The sequence below is a fragment of the Elephas maximus genome, chromosome 22 (genome assembly GCF_024166365.1).
Source record: "Elephas maximus indicus isolate mEleMax1 chromosome 22, mEleMax1 primary haplotype, whole genome shotgun sequence".
In the NCBI taxonomy this organism is placed as follows: Eukaryota; Metazoa; Chordata; class Mammalia; order Proboscidea; family Elephantidae; genus Elephas; species Elephas maximus.
Window position 1 is genome coordinate 22,941,378 of NC_064840.1, and position 22,482 is coordinate 22,963,859.

The 22,482-nt window shown below is 49.0% G+C and overlaps 1 protein-coding gene across 1 annotated transcript; it reads left to right on the top strand.

Annotated features, from left to right (window-relative positions):
• Positions 1 to 2,527: 2,527 nt before the first annotated feature.
• On the top strand, positions 2,528 to 7,177 carry LRRC75B (leucine rich repeat containing 75B). Its single transcript, XM_049866903.1, is given in 5 exon segments — positions 2,528 to 2,600; positions 2,603 to 2,703; positions 4,872 to 4,958; positions 6,219 to 6,306; positions 6,827 to 7,177. Coding segments are annotated over 5 exon segments (699 nt in total). The 3' UTR covers position 7,177.
• Positions 7,178 to 22,482: the final 15,305 nt, after the last annotated feature.

Here is a 22,482-nt window from a genome sequence, read left to right on the forward strand (position 1 = left end):
AGGTATGGTTGTCACCACTACTTGCCTACTGGCAGGGCCCACTAAGGGGCCCAGGGCACCGCACAGGGCCTGGAGTCCAGTAATGTCCCTGAGTCTTCCACCTCAGTGGCTCCCAGGGGCTGCAGGGCTGCCTCGAGGGGCCCAGCACAAGCCCTGGAACCTCCAATCATCCCCAGAGCTGAGAGGGCCACAACACAGTCCTGCCCACCCCACAGGGTCTCCATAGCAACTCCAGGGGGGAGTTGGCAGCCGCTGGTTAAACGCACGTGCAGGCTGGGGAGGGGGGCAGTCCTGACTCTGGGAGCTCCCACCCAAATCAGATCAGGCCAGAGACATCCCAGAGTGCCAACTCAGCACGTCCCCCCATGCTGACTGAGACAGACCCATCCCGGATCTGGCCTAGGCCCCACCCTCCCTCCTTTCTGGAGTTAGGTCCTCCAGGAGTCTCTCAGCCAGGGCTTCAGAGGGTGGGGCAAGGGGGGTGGGGTGATGCTTTCCACAGGACTCTGATTTCTGGTCACCCCCCGCCCCCGCCCATGCCACTGCCTGTGTCCCCTTCATGACACCCACGCTGAGCCTCCCCCTACACACACCTCTACCTCAGTCTCTCACATTCTTGAGGTCGCTGTCCAGAGAGGACGTGGCCAGGACCTTGGAGCCATCCCAGCTCTGGCTTCTGCCCTGAGGATGCAGGAACAGGCAGGCTTACCAGCTGAGGGCTGGACTACGTTCCAGGAGGCCACTAGGGCACTGGACTGCTGCTAAGGCCACCGCGTCCCTGTAGCACAGTGCCCCGACTGGTGAGGGTAGGCTGTCGGCCAGGCAGTTCTGCCAGGGAGGAAACCTTGATGCCAAGGTGCCACTGGACAATGCCAGCCATGGGAGGGGTGGAAGGCAGCCAGGTCCAGGTGGCGGGGCCAGGGGACAAAGGGGCCCCAGACAGAAAGGACCCAGGGGAGGGCCCAACAGGGTGTCCAAGCAGGCAACAGGGGTTGGGGGGACAATGGTCAGGGATTAGGACTCTTTGTCCTCTGTCTTATCTAGGGGCTCAGCTGAGAAGAGGTGGGAGCTCAGCTCCCTGTCCCTTGACACAGCCCTGGGTAGGCAATACTTACCCCAAAGGAAGGAGCTGCACTGTCCTCACTCACCACATACCTTCAGACAGGTCTCCCTCACACACACACCTATCTGTGCCCTCATACACAGATACACACACACCTATCTGTACCCTCACACACACACATACATCTATCTTCGGACAGGTCTCCCCTCACACATACACACACACACAACTCTGTACCTTTGGACAGGTCTCCTCTCACAGACACACACACATAGGCATACACACCTGTCTGCCTTCGAACGGATCTTCCCTCACATATACACACATACACACACCCACACCCATCTGTGCCTTCTGACTGGTGTCCCCTCACACACACACACACTTCTGTGCCTTCCGACTGGTGTTCCCACCCGTCCCCCCCCCCCACTTCTGTGCCTTTGGACGGGTCTCCCTCTCCACACACACACTCATCTGTGCCCATTCCCTCATGCTGGTCACCCACCCTCCTTGCCTTTCGCTGTCCCAGGGAGCCAAAAGCTGGGGCTTTGAGAAGGGTCCAAAGCTGGGGCTGCTGCAGAAGGGCAACAGGCCTGGAACCAAAGAGCCCCGGTGTGGAGGCCCCTTGAGCCTGATGGGTCCGAACCTGGTCCCCAGGAGGAGCCAAGGCATCCCTCCCACTGACCCATCCCAGGCATTCCTTAGGTGGGAAGCTGGAATCAGTCGCTGCCGGCCTTCCGTGAGCCAGGCTAACGGTTAACCAGTGCTCCTATCCTGGTTATCTCCCAGGCAGGGGTCAGCGGGCGGCCCCACCCCACCGGCCAGGCCTGTCCCTGCCATGCAGGGCGTGGCTGTAAATGTTTGCGGTGCAGGGGTGGTGGGTCAGATACTACATCTATCCCCTGCAGGGAGAGCCCTCAGAGCCGGGGCAGCGCTGGCCTAATGTGGCAACGGCACTGAGCCCAGCCCCGCCTGTAGACTCCACGTCCAGTGCTCTTTCCTCCCCCAAAGTAACGTCACAGCCTGCCCAGAGCCAGAGGGCTGAGAGGCGCCAAACGCCACCTCGTTCCGCCCAGCTCAGCACCTCCTCAGGCTGCCAAGAGCCAGCGCGACCCTTCTCTAGCCCTGTGGGAAGCTCCCGAGCCTTCAGCAGGAGCGCCTACCCTAGCCCCCGTCCCTCCCCGCCCGGATCGGGCTCCGCCACTAGCTCCCGGGCCCCTGACTCCCCACCACGGCATACTGGGCCCCGCGCCCCGCCATCCCGCGCCCCGCTACTCCGGCCCGGGCCTCGCACCCCCACCCGGCCATCCCCGGCCTCGCACCCCCACCCGGCCATCCCCGGCCTCGCACCCCCACCCGGCCATGCCCGGCCTCGCACCCCCACCCGGCCATCCCGGGCCAGGCCGGTGGTGGGGCGGGGCCAGCACATCCGGCCTCCCGCCCGCTCGGCGCCGCGCCGCCGCCATGGGGGCGCGGCCGAGTCGGCGAGCGGGGCCCAAGGTGGGATGGGAGGCCAGGGAGGCGACGGAGTGTGGCCCACGCCCTACGAGCGCCGAGTGCGCTGGCCCCGCGAGATTCGGTCCACACTCTGCGAGCGGCCGCCGCAGCGCGCCCAGCAGCTCCTGCGCCTCCTGCGCCAGGCGAGAGAAGGAGCGGAGCTGGCCCTGGCGCGGGCCGGGGATGGCGGCGGGAGGGCGGGGAGCTGGAAGGGGCCGGGAGGCAATGCGGAGCTGCCCGGGTGGCGGAGTCGGGGTCTTGACTGGGCTGGAGGGCGACTGGCTGATGTGAGGGCTGAGGGAGGCTAGACACACTGCGTGTGTGCAGAGGGATCGGGAGTGTGGCGTCTGTGTCGGGTCTCTGCGTTTGAGGGCGAACGTGTTTGTTGAGGAGGTACCCCAGCCTGAGCCTCCAGAAGAAGCAAGGGGGACGGGAGGAGTGGCAAGTGTGGGGCTAGCGTCTTGTACTGAGGGTGAGTGGGAAGAGAGCAGGCCCTCTCTTCTCCAGGGTGGGGTAGGCCACAGCCCCCCGTCTGCAGTACAGCCTCCCCATAGGACAACATTGCAGCCGAGGCACGTGTCACCTGTCCTCCCAGCAGGCAGCTGGTGCCCACTGGAGACCCATGTCCACATCTCTACACAACACCAGCACATCTGGGTGGCCTCCAAGCACCAGGACCCGAGTTTCAGACCCTGAGCCCTGGGCTGCCATAGGAGACTTGGGTTCTAGACCCAGGATCTTCACCAGGCAAGCCCCCACCCCTGCAGCAACCACCACTGCCACCTGCCCATCCTGTGGGCCTCAATCATCCATGCAGGTCTTTGACCTACAGAAGATGAATGATTAGATATGGGAATGAAGGCTTACAGTGAAGAGGTAGCCCAGGGCCACCAGCACCTCCTGCACACTGGATCTCCTTGCTCTGGGCCCCACAGGCTGAAAGTGGAGCTGGCCCTTTAAGAGGCACTGCCCTGACCTCAGAGGCGAGCTGTGGTCTGGGGCCCTGTCTGGGTCAGCCTGGGCTCACCAGCTACCCTCCCTGCTGCTGATCCTCCCTACCTGGCATCTCTGAGTTTTAACGGCAAACAGCAGAGCAGTGCTGGATCTGCCCTGAGGCACAGACCTGCGCCGGGGCCCCAAGGCACCAGGTGGGCATTGGGAGGGAAGGCACCCCCTCAGAGACCACTGGGTCACTCCCTTGGGTGCCAGGGGTCGAAACTTGGCCCCCGAGAAGCTCCTGCCCTGCCATACCCACAGGGACCTGTAGCCCCAGCCACAGGCATCGCACCTGGCCTGTCTTCCTGAGCCTGAGCTTATGCACAGAGCATGTGGTTTGCAGAGCGCCCACACGAGGCTCAGGGGCCCTTCCTGACTGTGCTTGCCCCTCAGCTGGCTGTATAGCCTCTTTCTAAGGAGTGCCTGGTGGATTCAAACTGCTGACCTTTTGGTTAGCAGCTGTAGCTCTTAACCACTATGCAACCAGGGTGTCCAATATAGCCTCTAGCAGGCCCAAAGGGAGCTCAGCACCAGACAAGGGCTGTGGGCGTGGACAAAGGAGAAGGCCCAGGAGTGGGGCAGGAAGGTGAGGGCAGGCTTGGAGCTGGGCAGTGGGACTGTGCCTGCTGTGGGAGAGGGGTGAATAAGGAGGCAGGTGGGCTAGGGTGGCGTGAATGCCCAGCCATGGGGGCTCTGAAGGTGGCGTAAGCAGTGTGCCTAAGCCCCTGATGTTGCCCTTGGACATCAGGAAGGGGTTAAGGGTCAAGCTCAGGTGTGCATCGAGCAGCCCCTGGCAGCCCCAGAGTGGACTGGAGGGGTAGCAGGAGCCCAGGAGGAAGCTGGGCAGGAGCAATGGGAGGGAAATGAGAGGACTGGCTAGGTAAGCTGGGAGCAGAGAGGATGCAGGAAGAATCCTGGATGATTCCCGGATGCCTGGGGGAGGGGCCCAGGAGGAGAGGCAGGCTCCAGAGGAGGTGAGCATGCTGGGTCTGAGCTGAGAGAGAAGTTGCCCCACAGGATGGGCTTGGGACCTGTCGGCAGACAGTGCCCATAGCTCAAAAGGGCCCGGAGAGAGGTGGGAGGCAAAGGGTCCCGAAGGGGACGCTGGAGGATAGCAGCATTTAAGGGACCCGAAGATAATCCCCTGAACAAGCCCCCACCTCAGCAAAGGCAGGGTGTCACAACGCCAGTTTCATCACCAGGTAGTGTGGTCTACAGGCTCAACGACCTACTCATTGCACCCCCACTCCTAAAGGCAGGCTTGGAGGAGGGAGGCCCACCCTGGCTTGCTTGAATCTCTCCGCACTGCCTGCAGGACCTGGGCCTTGAGGGGACCCTCCTCAACCTGGTGGACCCTGCCTCCCATGACCTGCTATCAACCTGGCCTGGGTCCGGCAGTGCAGTAAGAAGGTGAGCCCAGGGCGAGGCTGAGCCTAGATCCCTGTCTGGCCTGCTGTGTGGTGGAGGCAGGTCCCTGTCCCTCTCTGGGACCTGATGCCTGGGCTCCATGTAAGAGGCTGGCCAGCAACTGAGCACATATGAGCCCTGCTTCCTCCATCCTGAATCATAGCGCATGGTGCCAATCCATTTCCCAGTGGCGGCACATGTCCTACGGGGGCCTGCAGGACATAGACTGTCCTGACAGACCTGCTGATGGAACCAGAGCTCCTCAGAGCCACGCCAGGCTGGAGCCCTGTCTGCACGTCCCCATGGGTGCAGACACTCTCAGGGACAGCCTGCTCACTGCTTCTCATGACAGCTCGGGCCTTGTGCAGAGTTGGGTCTGCCTGCAGCCCCATGCCTGTCCAGTGCCCCAAGCTGACTGGCCTGTAGACATCCCACGTGAACACTAAGGGTGCGAGGCTTCTGGGAGCCCCTGACGCCCAGGCACATGAGTCTCTGTAGGAAAAAGGGTGCCTGCTGTGGGTCCTCCCCACTCTGAAAACCCACATCAGGTGGGATTATCACCAAGAGTCCTGAGACAGCCTGCAGCCGTCACAGAGGCCCAGGGCTCGCTGCCACCTGTGTGAATGCTATGGGGGCCACGAACAGAGACCAGAGAAAGGAGCCTGTCCAGCACTCAGTGGTGTGTGCTGAATTGCCCCGTGTAAAGCGGGGATTCACACAAACCCTGCATTTTGTCCAGAACTGGGTCTCTCTGAGTGCCCGGTCAGGACCTAGACAGCCAGGTGGTTGTAGGGTAGAACTTTCCATGCCCAGCCCGCCATCCCAGCCCCAGCCCCACCAGTGCTGCCCGGCTTGGCGAGGCAGAGGAAGACAAGCTGACCTGGGCTGTTCCTATTCCCTGAGGTGGAGTCAGTGAGAGGGCTCCCTGGAGGAGGCTGGTCCGGCCTCCTGGTTCGGCAAGTCCCCTGGAGCGCCAAGGGTGGGCTGGCAGCCGGCTAAGGGCCTGAGATGCTGGCCTTGGGCCTCAAGGCCGGGAACAAGGGCCCATTGTCTGGTGTCCTCCCACCAGGCACTTCGGGCCTCAGACCAGCCTGTCCAGCTCCCAGTGGGCGGCCTCCCCTGGGCCCAGGCCAGGCTACAGCCAGAGCGGGGGGAGGAGGGCTGGCAGGCTGTTCTGAGATACATGACACTTGGACACACACCTCGAGAAAGGGGGCTAGGCTTCAAGCTGACAGCACTGCCCCTGCCTCTGTAGGACTATGAGTTCTGGATGTCCTTGGATAAGATCTGCTGGCAGCTCACCTGCCACCTCAGCCTGAACTCCAAGCGGCAGCGGGGCCCTGGCCTGCCCCACAGGAAGACCTAGTTAAGGGGTAAAGGGGCAGCCACGGCCCCTCCTCCAGCCCCTGGGCCCATCCTGGGCTCCCTATTGCTCCAGCTGGCATTATTGGAAACAGGGCTACCCAAATGGACAACTGGTGGCTGAACTGCACTCTGTGAGACCCCGCCCTGGAAGCCCACCTAGCCCCCCAGCCCCAACTGCCCTCTCATCTCTCTGGGACTGTCCTGCCTCCATCCCCCTCAGTACTGGCCTGTCAAAGGGCTGGCCTCTGGACTCCAGGTGGTCTTCGAAAGCATTGGCTGAGCCCTCCCAGAGGCTTCGATCAAGGTGGACACTGGGGCAAGATTCCCTTTTCACTGGGAAGGAGATCGAGGTTTGGAGAGGCCACACAGCTCTCTTAAGGCCACATCCTGCCTGGTTATCCTGCAGCCCCTAGCTCCTGTTTGCTTGAGGCAGAGGCTCCAGGTGGCTCAAGAGGCCACCTCTCAGGGTCACAAGCTCATCCCTGGAATGGGCCACAGGCGCCCAGGGCCTGGAGCCACTGCCACATCTTGCCCAGCTCTTGCTCAAAGGCAACCCACTGTCGAGGGCTGCCACTCGGGTACTTACTGAAGCAGTCAAGGACCCGGCCAAGTTCCCCTCGCTGGCCTGGATGGACCTGCACAACAACATGGACATGGCCTCCCTGCCACAGTCCCTGCTGGTCAGCCTGTGCTGATGGCTTAGCCAGCATACCGCACTGTCCACCATCCATGAGAGGCTGGACCTTGAGCCCAAGGGCTGCGTGGCCAGGGCCACACCCTCTGCGGCCACCTCATGCTCTGCGGCTGCAGCGCGAGGGCCCAAACCCCAGGCCTGCTGCGCCAGGTGACCTCCCCAGCTCACTGCTACATGAAGGACTGATGATCCCGAGCACATGGGGTTGCGGGGCGGGGTGGCGGGGGGAGCGGTATGAGGATGGACTCATCAGAGCCACATTGTCAGCCCAGCCTGGATCTCAGCCCCCCTCAGCAGGGGCCATACCCACCGTGCAGACCCCACACTAAAGGGTGCCACCACCTGCCTCAGCCTTCCTGCTTTGCAGACCTCAGGTCACTCTTCTCCTGGGGTGGGCAGGGGGGTGCTGGGGATCAACGATGTGGGTCAGGGAGCTAGAGGGGCCTCTGGGGACCTGGACCTCACATCTGGGCAGGGTATGGGCACCTTGAGAAGGGGGGTAGGGAAGAGTAGGTGGGCATCCAGAGAGGACAGAGCCCTGCTTGGAGCTGTACAGCAAACGAGCTCATATCTGAGCCCAGGGCTTGCAGGGAGCAAACCAGCATGCCTGTGGGGGATACTTGGGGCTCATTTCCCCCTATGCAGCACTGCCCACTGCCCCAGTGCCTACCCCTGGACTCCCTGTACAGGGTGAGTCGGCAGCTCTCTGGGGTTGGAGATGCATCAGGCCTGAGACAAAGCACTCGTGTGTCCCCTCAAGGCCTGGGGTTCCCATGGTGGGACTCCATGCAGGGCAGAACTGGGCACAGCCCACAGTAGGAGGCCTTAGAGCTAGGGCCCCCCAGGAGGCAGCTGGCTCCTGGGGGGAGTCAGTCCCTTCTCCTCTGGGCAGGGGGGCTTCAAGCCAGAAGCCAAAAACACTGGTCACCCTCATAGTCCTGGGTGTGGTGTTAGAATTTGGCCCAACTAGGAGGACAGGGCAGGCAAGTAGGAAACTTGGAGATGTCCACAGGGAAACTGAGACCTACCATGGGGGAGCCAGTAGCTGCCAGTGGCCTAAGGCCCCCAAGCAGAGCCAGGGAGCCAGGTCTGGGGATAGGGTCCACTGGGTCTGCGTGCCCCAGCCACCAGCATGGGTATAACTCTGACCCCTGGGGAACAGCATTCAGGCCATCCCCAGGCCAGTTGGATGCGCAATAGTCTCCAAGGCAAGGGAATGGCCAAGAGGGTGAAGATGGGGTGTCAGGGAGGAAGAGGGCCCCTCCTATGCTGCCTCAAGCTCAGGCCCTGTGAGCCTTGGAGACGGTGGAAATGGAGCCAACAGCACTAGCTCAGCCCGCCCTGCTTCTGTCTTGCTCTGCAACCCTGGCAAGGCCCTCCTCCTCCCTGGCCTTAGTTTCTCCTTTCTCCCCTCTGTTAAACGGTGTCTACAGTCCCTTCTGCTCTTCACGCTCCTTCCTGAGGGCTGGCTCCTTCCAGAACTCCATGTTTTAAACACATGGGCCTGCCCAGTGTCTCAGAAGGGCAGGCATTCCCTGTGCCCCACCCCCAGAACAGGGGGTCCAGGCTTATCAAGGTGGCACAAAGTGGGGTGGGCTGTGGGAAGGGACAGGTGGAGAGGAGGCTGGGACACCAACCCTGGCTTGGCCAGCTGAGAGCCCCCAGGCCCGACACACACACGTAGCAGTTGCACTCTCCTTGCAACTCCTTGTTGGGAATCGTCAAGCCTCCTGCTGGCTCACTCCCTGCCCACCACTGGCCCAGGTCCAGCCACCATCCCTGGAATGTCACTGCATGTAAAGGTTCCTACAGGGTGGGGTGCTGGTTGGTGCGTGGGGACAAGAGCCTGCGTCGTCAAGAGAGCTCTGGAAGAATCCAGGGTGGCAGCAGATGGTCTCGATCTCCCCACCTCTTGGATGGACGGAGGCACTCGATCAAACAGCTGAGCTGAGCATGAAACAGCCAAGAGGCAGGTGTCCATGTGCCTTGAGGGCCTCAGTCTGAGCCTCCCGGCCACTGGAGAGGCCAGGAGGGCTGGACCTCCTTGCCATGCAGGCAGGGACGCCGGCAACTGGGGGCTTGTGTCCCACGCAGCCTGGTGTGGCCGAGAGCACCAAGCCCCAGACAGAGGAGGAAGCATGTGGGCCCTGCGTAGCCTCTCTCAGGCCAGCAGTGGAGCCAGACAGCCCTGGCCTTGATCCTGGCCCATCACTTGCTGGCGTGTAGTCCTTTCGGGTTGGCGCTGTCCTCCTGGAGACTAAATACACCAAACCTCCCCCTTCATGCTGGAGTGAGGGTGACATAACTTCTGGAAGGCACCTGCCCACGTGGGCCTCCACCTAGGGTTCTCTGGGTGTGAATGGCAGGGGCCCAAACCTCGGCACTAGGCAGAGCTGAAGTCATTTATTCATTTAACAAGCACTTACAGAGCCTTTCTCCGAGCCAGGAATTGTTCCAAGGGCTCTACACTCAGTGAATTCACCTCCAAATTCTGCGAGGTATGGACTGCTATCACCTTCATTTTATGGGTGCAGGAACTGCAGCAGGCAGAGGGTGAGGGATTTGTCCAAGATCAGAAAGCTAGGCCTAGAGGAGCTGGCTGTGGAGTCAGTCGTCGTTGGGACGTCAGTCGGGGACATTAGCCATTGCTAGCCACTGCACACGCTGCTTCTCACACAGCCACCCCAGGGCTGTCCCCAAGATGCACCTGAAGTCCTGAGCAAGCCTCTTCCAAAGAGGACATTCCAGGCAGGAAAATGGCCTCAGTGGCTCTGTGGGCAGGTGTCCTAAAGCAGGGAGTGGAAGGGAGCTTGAGTCACTTCAGCAACACTGCCCCTGGACCTCCCTGAGCCTGTTTCTTCATCTGTAAATAAGTGGGGGTACCCCCCATCTGTCACTTTGTCAGACTGTGGTGGCTTGCATGTTGCTATGATTCTGGAAGCTATGCCACCAGTATTTCAAATCCCAGCAGGGTCACCCATGGTGGACAGGTTTCAGCAGAGCTTTCAGACTAAGAGACTAGGAAGAAAGGCCTGGTGATCTACTTCCAAAAATCAGACAGTGAAAACCTTATGGATCACAAGGGAACATTGTCTGAATCACTTGATTTGGACGTGTCATCAGGAGGGCTCAATTGCTGGAGGATGACATCACGTTGGGTGAAGCAGAGGTCCCACAAAGACAAGGGAGACCCTTGGTGAGATGGGCTGGCACAATAGCTGCAACGATGGACTCAAACATCCCAGTAGTCTTGAGGATGACACAGGACCAGGCAGTGTTTCATTCTGTTGTATACAAGGTCAACATGAGTTGGAGCTGATTAGCTATCTATCAACTGGGGAGGGTAGCAGTGATGATCTGGGCACTGCCCTCTTCCAGGACTGCAAGGCACTAATGAGAAGTGGATCTGGAAGTAGTTCAGCACAGACTGAAGGAAGCCCAGGTGGGCAGTGAGCTCAGGGAAGCAGGATACACTTCCACAGTGGGACCTCAGCAAGTGCCTTTCTTTCTCTGGACCTCAGCCCCTCAAGCTGAACCTGCCTTGCCAGGATGTTAAGAGCATCAAAAAGAAACAAGTACCTAAGTATAAACCCAAAATACTTTGAAGCAGGGATACTTGTACGCCAGTGTTCACTGCAGCATTATTTACGATAGCCAAAGGTGGAAACAAACCAAGTGTCCATCAACAGATGAATGGATAAGCAAAATGTGGGTATTATATACACACAATGAAATGCTACTTATCCATAAAAAGGAATGATGTTCTGATACACGCTACAATGCAGATGAACCTTAAAAACACACTGAGTGAAAGAAGCAAGACACAACAGGTCTACAGATATCATACACATATTGTACAATAGCACTTATATGAAATATCTAGAATAGACAAGCTCATATAGAAATTAGACTAGAGATTATCTATTCTATCACTGGGGGTTTGCTATGAGTCAGGATTGACTTGATGGCAACAGGTATTCTACCACTGGGGGGAGTGTCCGGGTGGTTCAAATGGTTAACATGATCAGCTGCTAACCTAAAGGTTGGAGGCTCGCAACATCAGACAACAGCCTGAATCTATGACGCAAGACCGCGTTAGCCAGATACCAACCCAGATAATGAACTCTCAAGGATAAAACAAAACTAAAAGATTTACAATAGGGAACCAGAGAGGTTAATCTGTAAATGACAACAACGTCAGAACAATAAAATAATAAATGGTGTAGGTATAGAACTTTCAAATCGCAAGCAAGGCAAGGCAATACCAAGTAATAAAATACTGGTTTAAACTTAGGAAGATAGGGGTACATTTCAAGGTAATCACAAAGGAAGTTAACAAACCTACTCATCAAAATAAAGAAGAAAAACATAAAGTCAAACATAAAAACATAAACACAAAAACTAAAAAAAAAAAAAAAAAGCCCACAAACAAAAGGAACAAAGAAAATGTCAGCACCACAAAATGGCAGCAATAAACTCACACCTACTGATAATCACACTGAATGTAAATGGCCTAAATGAACCCATAAAGAAACAGAGTGACAGAATGTATAAAACAACAGGACCCATCAACATGCTGTCTACAAGAGCCACACCTTAGAAACAAAGACATAAATTTATTAAAAATCAAAGGATGGAAAAAATATATCAAGTGAACAGCTACCAAAAAAGAACAGGAGTGGCAATACTAATATCAGATAAAATAGACTTTAAAACAAAATCCGGCAGCCAGTAGGAGAAGTCCCCGGGAGGCAGTGACTGGTCTTGGAGCAGAAAGAGCAGTGTCCGAGCCGGGGAACCGTCCCGCAGGGATTTGGACTGGACGCAGCGGATTTTCTGGAAAAACTAGTTTCCCAGTGATGGCTCGGAGACAACAATCCATATCAAACCACTTAAAGAAGCAGACCATGACAGCTTCTCCAACCCCCCAAACAAAAGAATCAAAATCTTTCCCAAATGAAGATACAATCTGGGAATTATCAGATACAGAATATAAAAAACTAATTTACAGAATGCTTAATGATATCACAAATGAAATTAAGATAACTGCAGAAAAAGCCAAGGAACACACTGATAAAACTGTTGAAGAACTCAAAAAGATTATTCAAGAACATACTGGAAAAATTAATAAGTTGCAAGAATCCATAGAGAAACAACATGTAGAAATCCAAAAGATTAACAATAAAATAACAGAATTAGACAACGCACTAGGAAGTCAGAGGAGCAGACTCGAGCAATTAGAATGCAGACTGGGACATCTGGAGGACCAGGGAATCAACACCAACATAGCTGAAAAAAAATCAGATAAAAGAATTAAAAAAAATGAAGAAACCCTAAGAATCATGTGGGACTCTATCAAGAAGGATAACCTGCGGGTGATTGGAGTCCCAGAACAGGGAGGGGGGACAGAAAACACAGAGAAAATAGTTGAAGATCTCCTGACAGAAAACTTCCCTGACATCATGAAAGACGAAAGGATATCTATCCAAGATGCTCATCGAACCCCATTTAAGATTGATCCAAAAAGAAAAACACCAAGACATATTATCATCAAACTCACCAAAACCAAAGATAAACAGAAAATTTTAAAAGCAGCCAGGGAGAAAAGAAAGGTTTCCTTCAAGGGAGAATCAATAAGAATATGTTCTGACTACTCAGCAGAAACCATGCAGGCAAGAAGGGAATGGGACGACATATACAGAACACTGAAGGAGAAAAACTGCCAGCCAAGGATCATATATCCAGCAAAACTCTCTCTGAAATATGAAGGCGAAATTAAGATATTTACAGACAAACACAAGTTTAGAGAATTTGCAAAAACCAAACCAAAGCTACAAGAAATACTAAAGGATATTGTTTGGTCAGAGAACGAATAATATCAGATATCAGCACAACACAAGGTCACAAAACAGAACGTCCTGATATCAACTCAAATAGGGAAATCACAAAAACAAACAAATTAAGATTAATTAAAAAAAAAATACACATAACAGGGAATTATGGAAGTCAATAGGTAAAAGATCACAATAATCAAAAAGAGGGACTAAATACAGGAGGCACTGAACTGCCGTATGGAGAGTGATACAAGGCGATATAGAACAATACAAGTTAGGTTTTTACTTAGAAAAATAGGGGTAAATAATAAGGTAACCACAAAAAGGTATAACAACTCTATAACTCAAGATAAAAACCAAGAAAAACGTAACGACTCAACTAACATAAAGTCAAGCACTATGAAAATGAGGATCTCACAATTTACTAAGAAAAACGCCTCAGCACAAAAAAGTATGTGGAAAAATGAAATTGTCAACAACACACATAAAAAGACATCAAAATGACAGCACTAAAAACTTATTTATCTATAATTACCCTGAATGTAAATGGACTAAATGCACCAATAAAGAGACAGAGAGTCACAGACTGGATAAAGAAACACGATCCATCTGTATGCTGCCTACAAGAGACACACCTTAGACTTAGAGACGCAAACAAACTAAAACTCAAAGGATGGAAAAAAGTATATCAAGCAAACAATAAGCAAAAAAGAAGAGGAATAGCAATATTAATTTCTGACAAAATAGACTTTAGACTTAAATCCACCACAAAGGATAAAGAAGGACACTATATAATGATAAAAGGGACAATTGATCAGGAAGACATAACCATATTAAATATTTATGCACCCAATGACAGGGCTGCAACATACATAAATCGAATTTTAACAGAATTGAAAAGTGAGATAGACACCTCCACAATTATAGTAGGAGACTTCAACACACCACTTTCGGAGAAGGACAGGACATCCAGTAAGAAGCTCAACAGAGACACGGAAGATCTAATTACAACAATCAACCAACTTGACCTCATTGACTTATACAGAACTCTCCACCCAACTGCTGCAAAATATACTTTTTTTTCTAGCGCACACGGAACATTCTCTAGAATAGACCACATATTAGGTCATAAAACAAACCTTTGCAGAGTCCAAAACATCGAAATATTACAAAGCATCTTCTCAGACCACAAGGCAATAAAACTAGAGATCAATAACAGAAAAACTAGGGAAAAGAAATCAAATACTTGGAAAATGAACAATACCCTCCTGAAAAAAGACTGGGTTATAGAAGACATCAAGGAGGGAATAAGGAAATTCATAGAAAGCAACGAGAATGAAAATACTTCCTATCAAAACCTCTGGGACACAGCAAAAGCAGTGCTCAGAGGCCAATTTATATCAATAAATGCACACATACAAAAAGAAGAAAGAGCCAAAATCAGAGAACTGTCCCGACAACTTGAACAAATAGAAACTGAGCAACAAAAGAATCCATCAGGCACCAGAAGAAAACAAATACTAAAAATTAGAGCTGAACTAAATGAATTAGAGAACAGAAAAACAATTGAAAGAATTAACAAAGCCAAAAGCTGGTTCTTTGAAAAAATTAACAAAATTGATAAACCATTGGCTATACTGACTAAAGAAATACAGGAAAGGAAACAAATAACCCGAATAAGAAATGAGAAGGACCACATCACAACAGAACCAAAGGAAATTAAAAGAATCATTTCAGATTATTATGAAAAATTGTACTCTAACAAATTTGAAAACCTAGAAGAAATGGATGAATTCCTGGAAAAACACTACCTACCTAAACTACCACAATCAGAAGTAGAACAACTAAATAGACCCATAACAAAAAAAGAGATTGAAACGGTAATCAAAAAACTCCCAACAAAAAAAAGCCCTGGCCCAGACGGCTTCACTGCAGAGTTCTACCAAACTTTCAGAGAAGAGTTAACACCACTACTACTAAAGGTATTCCAAAGCATAGAAAATGACGGAATACTACCCAACTCATTCTATGAAGCCATCATCTCCCTGATACCAAAACCAGGTAAAGACATTACAAAAAAAGAAAATTATAGACCTATATCCCTCATGAACATTGATGCAAAAATCCTCAACAAAATTCTAGCCAATAGAATCCAACAACACATCAAAAAAAATAATTCACCCTGATCAAGTGGGATTTATACCAGGTATGCAAGGCTGGTTTAATATCAGAAAAACCATTAATGTAATCCATCACATAAATAAAACAAAAGACAAAAACCACATGATCTTATCAATTGATGCAGAAAAGGCATTTGACAAAGTCCAACACCCATTCATGATAAAAACTCTTACCAAAATAGGAATTGAAGGAAAATTCCTCAACATAATAAAGGGCATCTATGCAAAGCCAACAGCCAATATCACTCTAAATGGAGAGAACCTGAAAGCATTTCCCTTGAGAACGGGAACCAGACAAGGATGCCCTTTATCACCGCTCTTATTCAACATCGTGTTGGAAGTCCTAGCCAGGGCAATTAGGCTAGACAAAGAAATAAAAGGTATCCGGATTGGCAAGGAAGAAGTAAAGTTATCACTATTTGCAGATGACATGATTATATACACAGAAAACCCTAAGGAATCCTCCAGAAAACTACTGAAACTAATAGAAGAGTTTGGCAGAGTCTCAGGTTATAAAATAAACATACAAAAATCACTTGGATTCCTCTACATCAACAAAAAGAACACCGAAGAGGAAATAACCAAATCAATACCATTCACAGTAGCCCCCAAGAAGATAAGATACTTAGAAATAAATCTTACCAAGGATGTAAAAGACCTATACAAAGAAAACTACAAAGCTCTACTACAAGAAATTCAAAAGGACATACTTAAGTGGAAAAACATACCCTGCTCATGGATAGGAAGACTTAACATAGTAAAAATGTCTATTCTACCAAAAGCCATCTATACATTTAACGCACTTCCGATCCAAATTCCAATGTCATATTTTAAGGGGATAGAGAAACAAATCACCAATTTCATATGGAAGGGAAAGAACCCCCGGATAAGCAAAGCACTACTGAAAAAGAGGAAAAAAGTGGGAGGCCTCACCTTACCTGACTTCAGAACCTATTATACAGCCACAGTAGTCAAAACAGCCTGGTATTGGTACAACAACAGACACATAGACCAATGGAACAGAATTGAGAACCCAGACATAGATCTATCCACGTATGAGCAGCTGATATTTGACAAAGGACCAGTGTCAATTAACTGGGGAAAAGATAGCCTTTTTAACAAATGGTGCTGGCATAACTGGATATCCATTTGCAAAAAAATGAAACAGGACCCATACCTCACACCATGCACAAAAACTAACTCCAAGTGGACCAAAGACCTAAACATAAAGACTAAAACGATAAAGATCATGGAAGAAAAAATTGGGACAACCCTAAGAGCCCTAATACAAGGTATAAACAGAATACAAAACATTACCAAAAATGACAAAGAGAAACCCGATAACTGGCAGCTCCTAAAAATCAAACACCTATGTTCATCTAAAGACTTCTCCAAAAGAGTAAAAAGACCACCCTACAGACTGGGAAAGAATTTTCAGCTATGACATCTCCGACCAGCGCCTGATCTCTAAAATCTACATGATTCTGTCAAAACTCAACCAGAAAAAGACAAACAACCCAATCAAGAAGTGGGCAAAGGATATGAACACACATTTCACTGAAGAAGATATTCAGGCAGCCAACAGATACATGAGAAAATGCTCTCCATCATTAGCCATTAGAGAAATGCAAATTAAAACTACGATGAGATTCCATCTCACACCAGCAAGGCTGGCATTAATCCAAAAAACACAAAATAATAAATGTTGGAGAGGCTGTGGAGAGATTGGAACTCTCATACACTGCTGGTGGGAATGTAAAATGGTACAACCACTTTGGAAATCCATCTGGCGTTATCTTAAACAGTTAGAAATAGAACTACCATACAACCCAGAAATCCCACTCCTCGGAATATACCCTAGAGATACAAGAGCCTTCACACAAACAGATATATGCACACCCATGTTTATTGCAGCTCTGTTTACAATAGCAAAAAGTTGGAAGCAACCAAGTTGTCCATCAACGGATGAATGGGTAAATAAATTGTGGGATATTCACACAATGGAATACTACGCATCGATAAAGAACAGTGACGAATCTGTGAAACATTTCATAACATGGAGGAACCTGGAAGGCATTATGCTGAGCGAAATTAGTCAGAGGCAAAAGGACAAATATTGTATAAGACCACTATTATAAGATCTTGAGAAATAGTAAACCTGAGAAGAACACATACTTTTGTGGTTACGAGGCGGGGAGGGAGGGAGGGTGGGAGAGGGTTTTTTATTGATTAATCAGTAGATAAGAACTGCTTTAGGTGAAGGGAAAGACAACACTCAATACATGCAAGGTCAGCTCAATTGGACTGGACCAAAAGCAAAGAAGTTTCCGGGATAAAATGAATGCTTCAAAGGTCAGCGGAGCAAGTGCGGGGGTCTGGGGAACATGGTTTGCGGGGACTTCTAAGTCAATTGGCAAAATAATTCTATTATGAAATCATTCTGCATCCCACTTTGAAATGTGGTGTCTGGGGTCTTAAATGCTAACAAGCGGCCATCTAAGACGCAGCAATTGGTCTCAACCCACCTGGAGCAAAGGAAAATGAAGAACACCAAGGCCACACGACAACTAAGAGCCCAAGAGACAGAAAGGACCACATGAACCAGAGACCTACGTCATCCTGAGACCAGAAGAACTAGTTGGTGCCCGGCCACAATCGATGACTGCCCTGACAGGGAGCACAGCAGAGGACCCCTGAGGGAGCAGGAGATCAGTGGGATACAGACCCCAAATTCTCATCAAAAGACCAAACTTAATGGTCTGACTGAGACTGGAGGAATCCCGGCGGCCATGCTCCCCAGACCTTCAGTTGACACAGGACAGGAACCATCCCCGAAGACAACTCATCAGAAATGAAAGGGACTGGTCAGCGGGTGGGAGAGAGACGCTGATGAAGAGTGAGCTAATTATATCAGGTGGACACTTGAGATTTTGTTGGCAACTCTTGTCTGGAGGGGGGATGGGAGGATAGAGAGAGAGGGAAGCCGGCAAAATTGTCAAGAAAGGAGAGACTGAAAGGGCTGACTCAAGAGGGGGAGAGCAAGTGGGAGTAGGGAGTGAGATGTATGTAAACTTATATGTGACAGACTGATTGGATTTGTAAACGTTCACTTGAAGCTTAATAAAAGTTATTAAAAAAAAAAAAAAGAGTGACTTGGGGCTGCTTCCCATTTTGGACTTCAGCAGTACTTTCCAACTCTCCTAGTTTGGCCTTAAAAAGAAGTAAAAGATGTGTAATCAAATAAGCCCCTGGAAAAACACCAGCTTTACCCCTCATTACTGGTAGTCCGCACAAAACCATCTGAGTTTAATCTTCCCACTTGATTTACCTCATGTTTTAAAAATCTGTCCGGCCAGAGAGGCATAAATGCAAAAGAAGTATAGTGTTATGTTCTAGGGCTTGCCAGAAATTCAGATACAGGCTGACCCATTTGCTGTAAAAATCAACGTAAAAAAAGTTTCAGTTTGGCAAGCAGAAGCAGGAAGGCAGTCGTTTCCCACCCAAAAATCACTTTAGGAAAAATATCTGCCCCCTCTGGAATGGATCTTTGTTTAGAAAAAGAAAATAATCCATTTAGAAGGGAAAGAGGAAAATGGGCCTGGCTCATCTCTCCAGTTGGCTTTTCCCCATTCTTCATTATATTTCCCTTTTGCCAACAGTAAAGTTGTTTCTGTAGAGTGAAAATCGGACTAAATTCTAGCCCCAAACAAATATTGGACTTTAGCTCTCCCTGGCTTAGGAGGTATATGTGTGTCTCCAGAATTCAACTGATGTTATTTAATCAAGAAATAGGCAGCCAACAGATACATGAGAAAATGCTCTCCATCATTAGCCATTAGAGAAATGCAAATTAAAACTACGATGAGATTCCATCTCACACCAACAAGGCTGGCATTAATCCAAAAAACACAAAATAATAAATGTTGGAGAGGCTGCGGAGAGATTGGAACTCTTATACACTGCTGGAGGGAATGTAAAAGGGTACAACCACTTTGGAAATCTATCTGGCGTTATCTTAAACAGAAATAGAATCACCATACAACCCAGAAATCCCACTCCTCGGAATATACCCTAGAGATACAAGAGCCTTCACACAAACAGATATATGCACACCCATGTTTATTGCAGCTCTCTTTACAATAGCAAAAAGCTGGAAGCAACCAAGGTGTCCATCAACGGATGAATGGGTAAATAAATTGTGGGATATTCACACAATGGAATACTACGCGTCGATAAAGAACAGTGACGAATCTGTGAAACATTTCATAACATGGAGGAACCTGGAAGGCATTATGCTGAGCGAAATTAGTCAGAGGCAAAAGGACAAATATTGTATAAGACCACTATTATAAGATCTTGAGAAATAGTAAAAACTGAGAAGAACAACAACAACAAAAAAAAATCCACCATAAAGCACAAAGAAGGGCATTATATAATGATTAAAGGGACAATCCATCATGAAGACATAACCATAATAAATATCTACTCACCCAATGACGGGGCTCCAAAATACATAAAACAAATTCTAACATCACTGAAAAGAGAAACTGACAATTCCACAATAATAGTAGAAGACTTCAACACACCACTGTTGATAAAGGACAGGACATACAGAAACTCAACAAAGACAGAGAAGATCTAAAGGCGACAGTCAACCAACTTGACCTCATAAACATATATAGAACACTCCACCCAACAGCTGCAAAGTACACATTCTTTTCCAACGCACTTGGAAAGTTCTCCAGAAAAGACCATATTTTAGGCCACAAAGCAACACTCAACAAGATCCAAAACACTGAGATAATACAAACTATTTTCTCAGACCACAATGGCTTCAAAATAGAAATTGATAACAGGAAGAGCAAGGAAAACAAATCAAATACATGGAAACTGAATAATGCCCCACTTAAAAACCACTGGGTAAAAGAAGAAATTAAAGGTGGAATAAAGAAATTTATAGAATTAAAGGAGAATGAAAACACGTTATACCAAAATTGCCAATTTATGGCAATAAACGTACACATCAAAAAAGAAGAAAGGGACAAAATCAAAAGTTAGCTACACAACTTGAACAAATAGAAAGAGGACAGCAAAACAAGCCCACAGCCACCAGAAGAATGGAAATAGTAAAGATCAGAGCAGAATAAATGAAACAGAGAATAGAAAAAGAATAGAAATAATCAACAAAACCAAAAGTTGGTTCTTTGAAAGGATCAATAAAATCACAAGCCACTGGCCAAACTGACAAAAGAAAAACAGGAGAGAACACAAAATAACCCAGATAAAAAATGAAATGAGGGACATTACAACACATACAACTGAAATAAAAAGGATCATAGCAGAGTACTATGAAAAACTATACTCCAACGAATTTGAAAACCTAGAGGAAACAAATTGAAGTTGAAAATCTGACCAGACCCATAACAAAAGGAGAGACTGAAAAGGTAATTAAAAAAAAAAAAAACTCCCAACAAAAAAAAGCTCTGGCCCAGATGGCTTCACTGGAGAATTCTACCAAACATTCAGAGAAGAGCTTACACAAGTACTATTCAAACTATTTCAGAACACAGAAAAGGAAGGGATACTTCCAAATTCGTTCTATGAAGCCCCCATAACCCTGATACCAAAATGAGGCAGACACCACAAAAAAAGAAAATAGTTGATCAATATCTCTCATGAATATAGATGCAAAGATTCTCAACAAAATTTTATCCTATAGAATTCAGCATTGTATATAAAAAATAATACACCACGACCAAGTGGGATTTATACCAGGTATGCAAAGTTGGTTCAACATTAGAAAATCAATATAATTCACCACATAATTAAAAGAATCATATGATCATCTCAATCGATGCAGAAAAGGCATTCGACAAAGTCCAACACCCACTCCAGATAAAAACTCTCAATACAATAGGTGTAGTAGGGAAATTCTTCAACATAATAAAGGGCATTTATACAAAACCGGGAAACCCTGGTGGCGTAGTGGTTAAGTGCTACGGCTGCTAACCAAAAGGTTGGCAGTTCGAATCTGCCAGATGCTCCTTGGAAACTCTATGGGGCAGTTCTACTCTGTCCCATAGGGTTGCTATGAGTTGGAATCGACTCGATGGCACTGGGTTTGGTTTTTGATTTTTATACAAAACCAACAGCCAACATCATTCTTAATGGAGAGGGGCTGAAACCATTCCCCTTGAGAACAGAAACAAGACAAGGATGCCCTTTATCACCACTCCTGTTCAACACTGGGAAACCCTGGTGGTGTAGTGATTAAGAAGTATGGCTGCTAACCAAAAGGAGAGCAGTTTGAATCCACCAGGTGCTCCCTGGAAAGTCTATGGGGCAGTTCTACTCTGTCTGACAGGGTTGCTATGAGTTGGAATTGATGGCAAAAAAAAAATTTTTTTTTAGTTCAATGTTGTGTTGGAAGTCCTAGCTAGAGCAATTGGGGGGCGGGGGGGGGGGGAAGAAAAGGCATCCAAATTGGTAAGTGTTTTAGTCATCTAGAGCTGCTATAACAGAAATACCACAAGTGGATGGCTCTAACAAAGAGAAATTTATTTTCTCACAGTCTAGTAGGCTAGAAGTCCAAATTCAGGGCATCCACTCCAGGAGAAGGCTCTCTCTCTGTTGGTTCTAGAGGAAGGTCCTTGTTATCAATCTTCCCCTGGACTAGGAGCTTCTGCACACAGGAACCCTGAGTCCAAAAGATGCACTCTGCTCCTGGCATTACTTTCTTGGCTGTATGAGGCCCCAAACTCTCTGCTTGCTTCCTTTTCCTTTTATCACTTGTAACATAAAAGGTGGTGCAGGCCACACCCCAGTGAAACTCCCTTTACATTGGATCAGGGGTATGACCTAAGCAAGCATGTTACGTCCCACCCTAACCTTCTTTAAGCACAGGCAGAGATTATGATTTACAACGCATAGGAAAATCACAAAATGGAGGACAACCACACAATACTGGGAATCATGGCCTAACCAATTTGACACATATTTTGGGGGGACACAATTCAATCCATGACACTCCACCCTTTGGCCCCCCAAAAGTCACGTTTTTGCCACATGTAAAACATACTCACCCCATCATATCATAGCAAAAGTCTTAAATCAACTCCAAGTCCAAAATCCAAAAATTCCTCTTCATCTGTGAAATCTAGAATACAAGTTATCTGCTTCCAAAGTATAATGGCAGAACAGGCACAAGTTAGACATTTCCATTACAAATGGGAGAAATTGGAGGGAAAGAAGACATAACAGGCACCAAGTAAGTCAGCAGAACACATTACATTAGCCCTCAAGGCTTTGAAAATGATTCTCTGTTTTCTGAGACCATTTACACAATAGATCTGCCCTCCAGACTCTACGTATTGGCCATACTCTCCAGATTCTAAGTGGAGGTCCCTCGGCCCTGGGCTTCAGCTCTACATTCCGGGGCCACTGGGA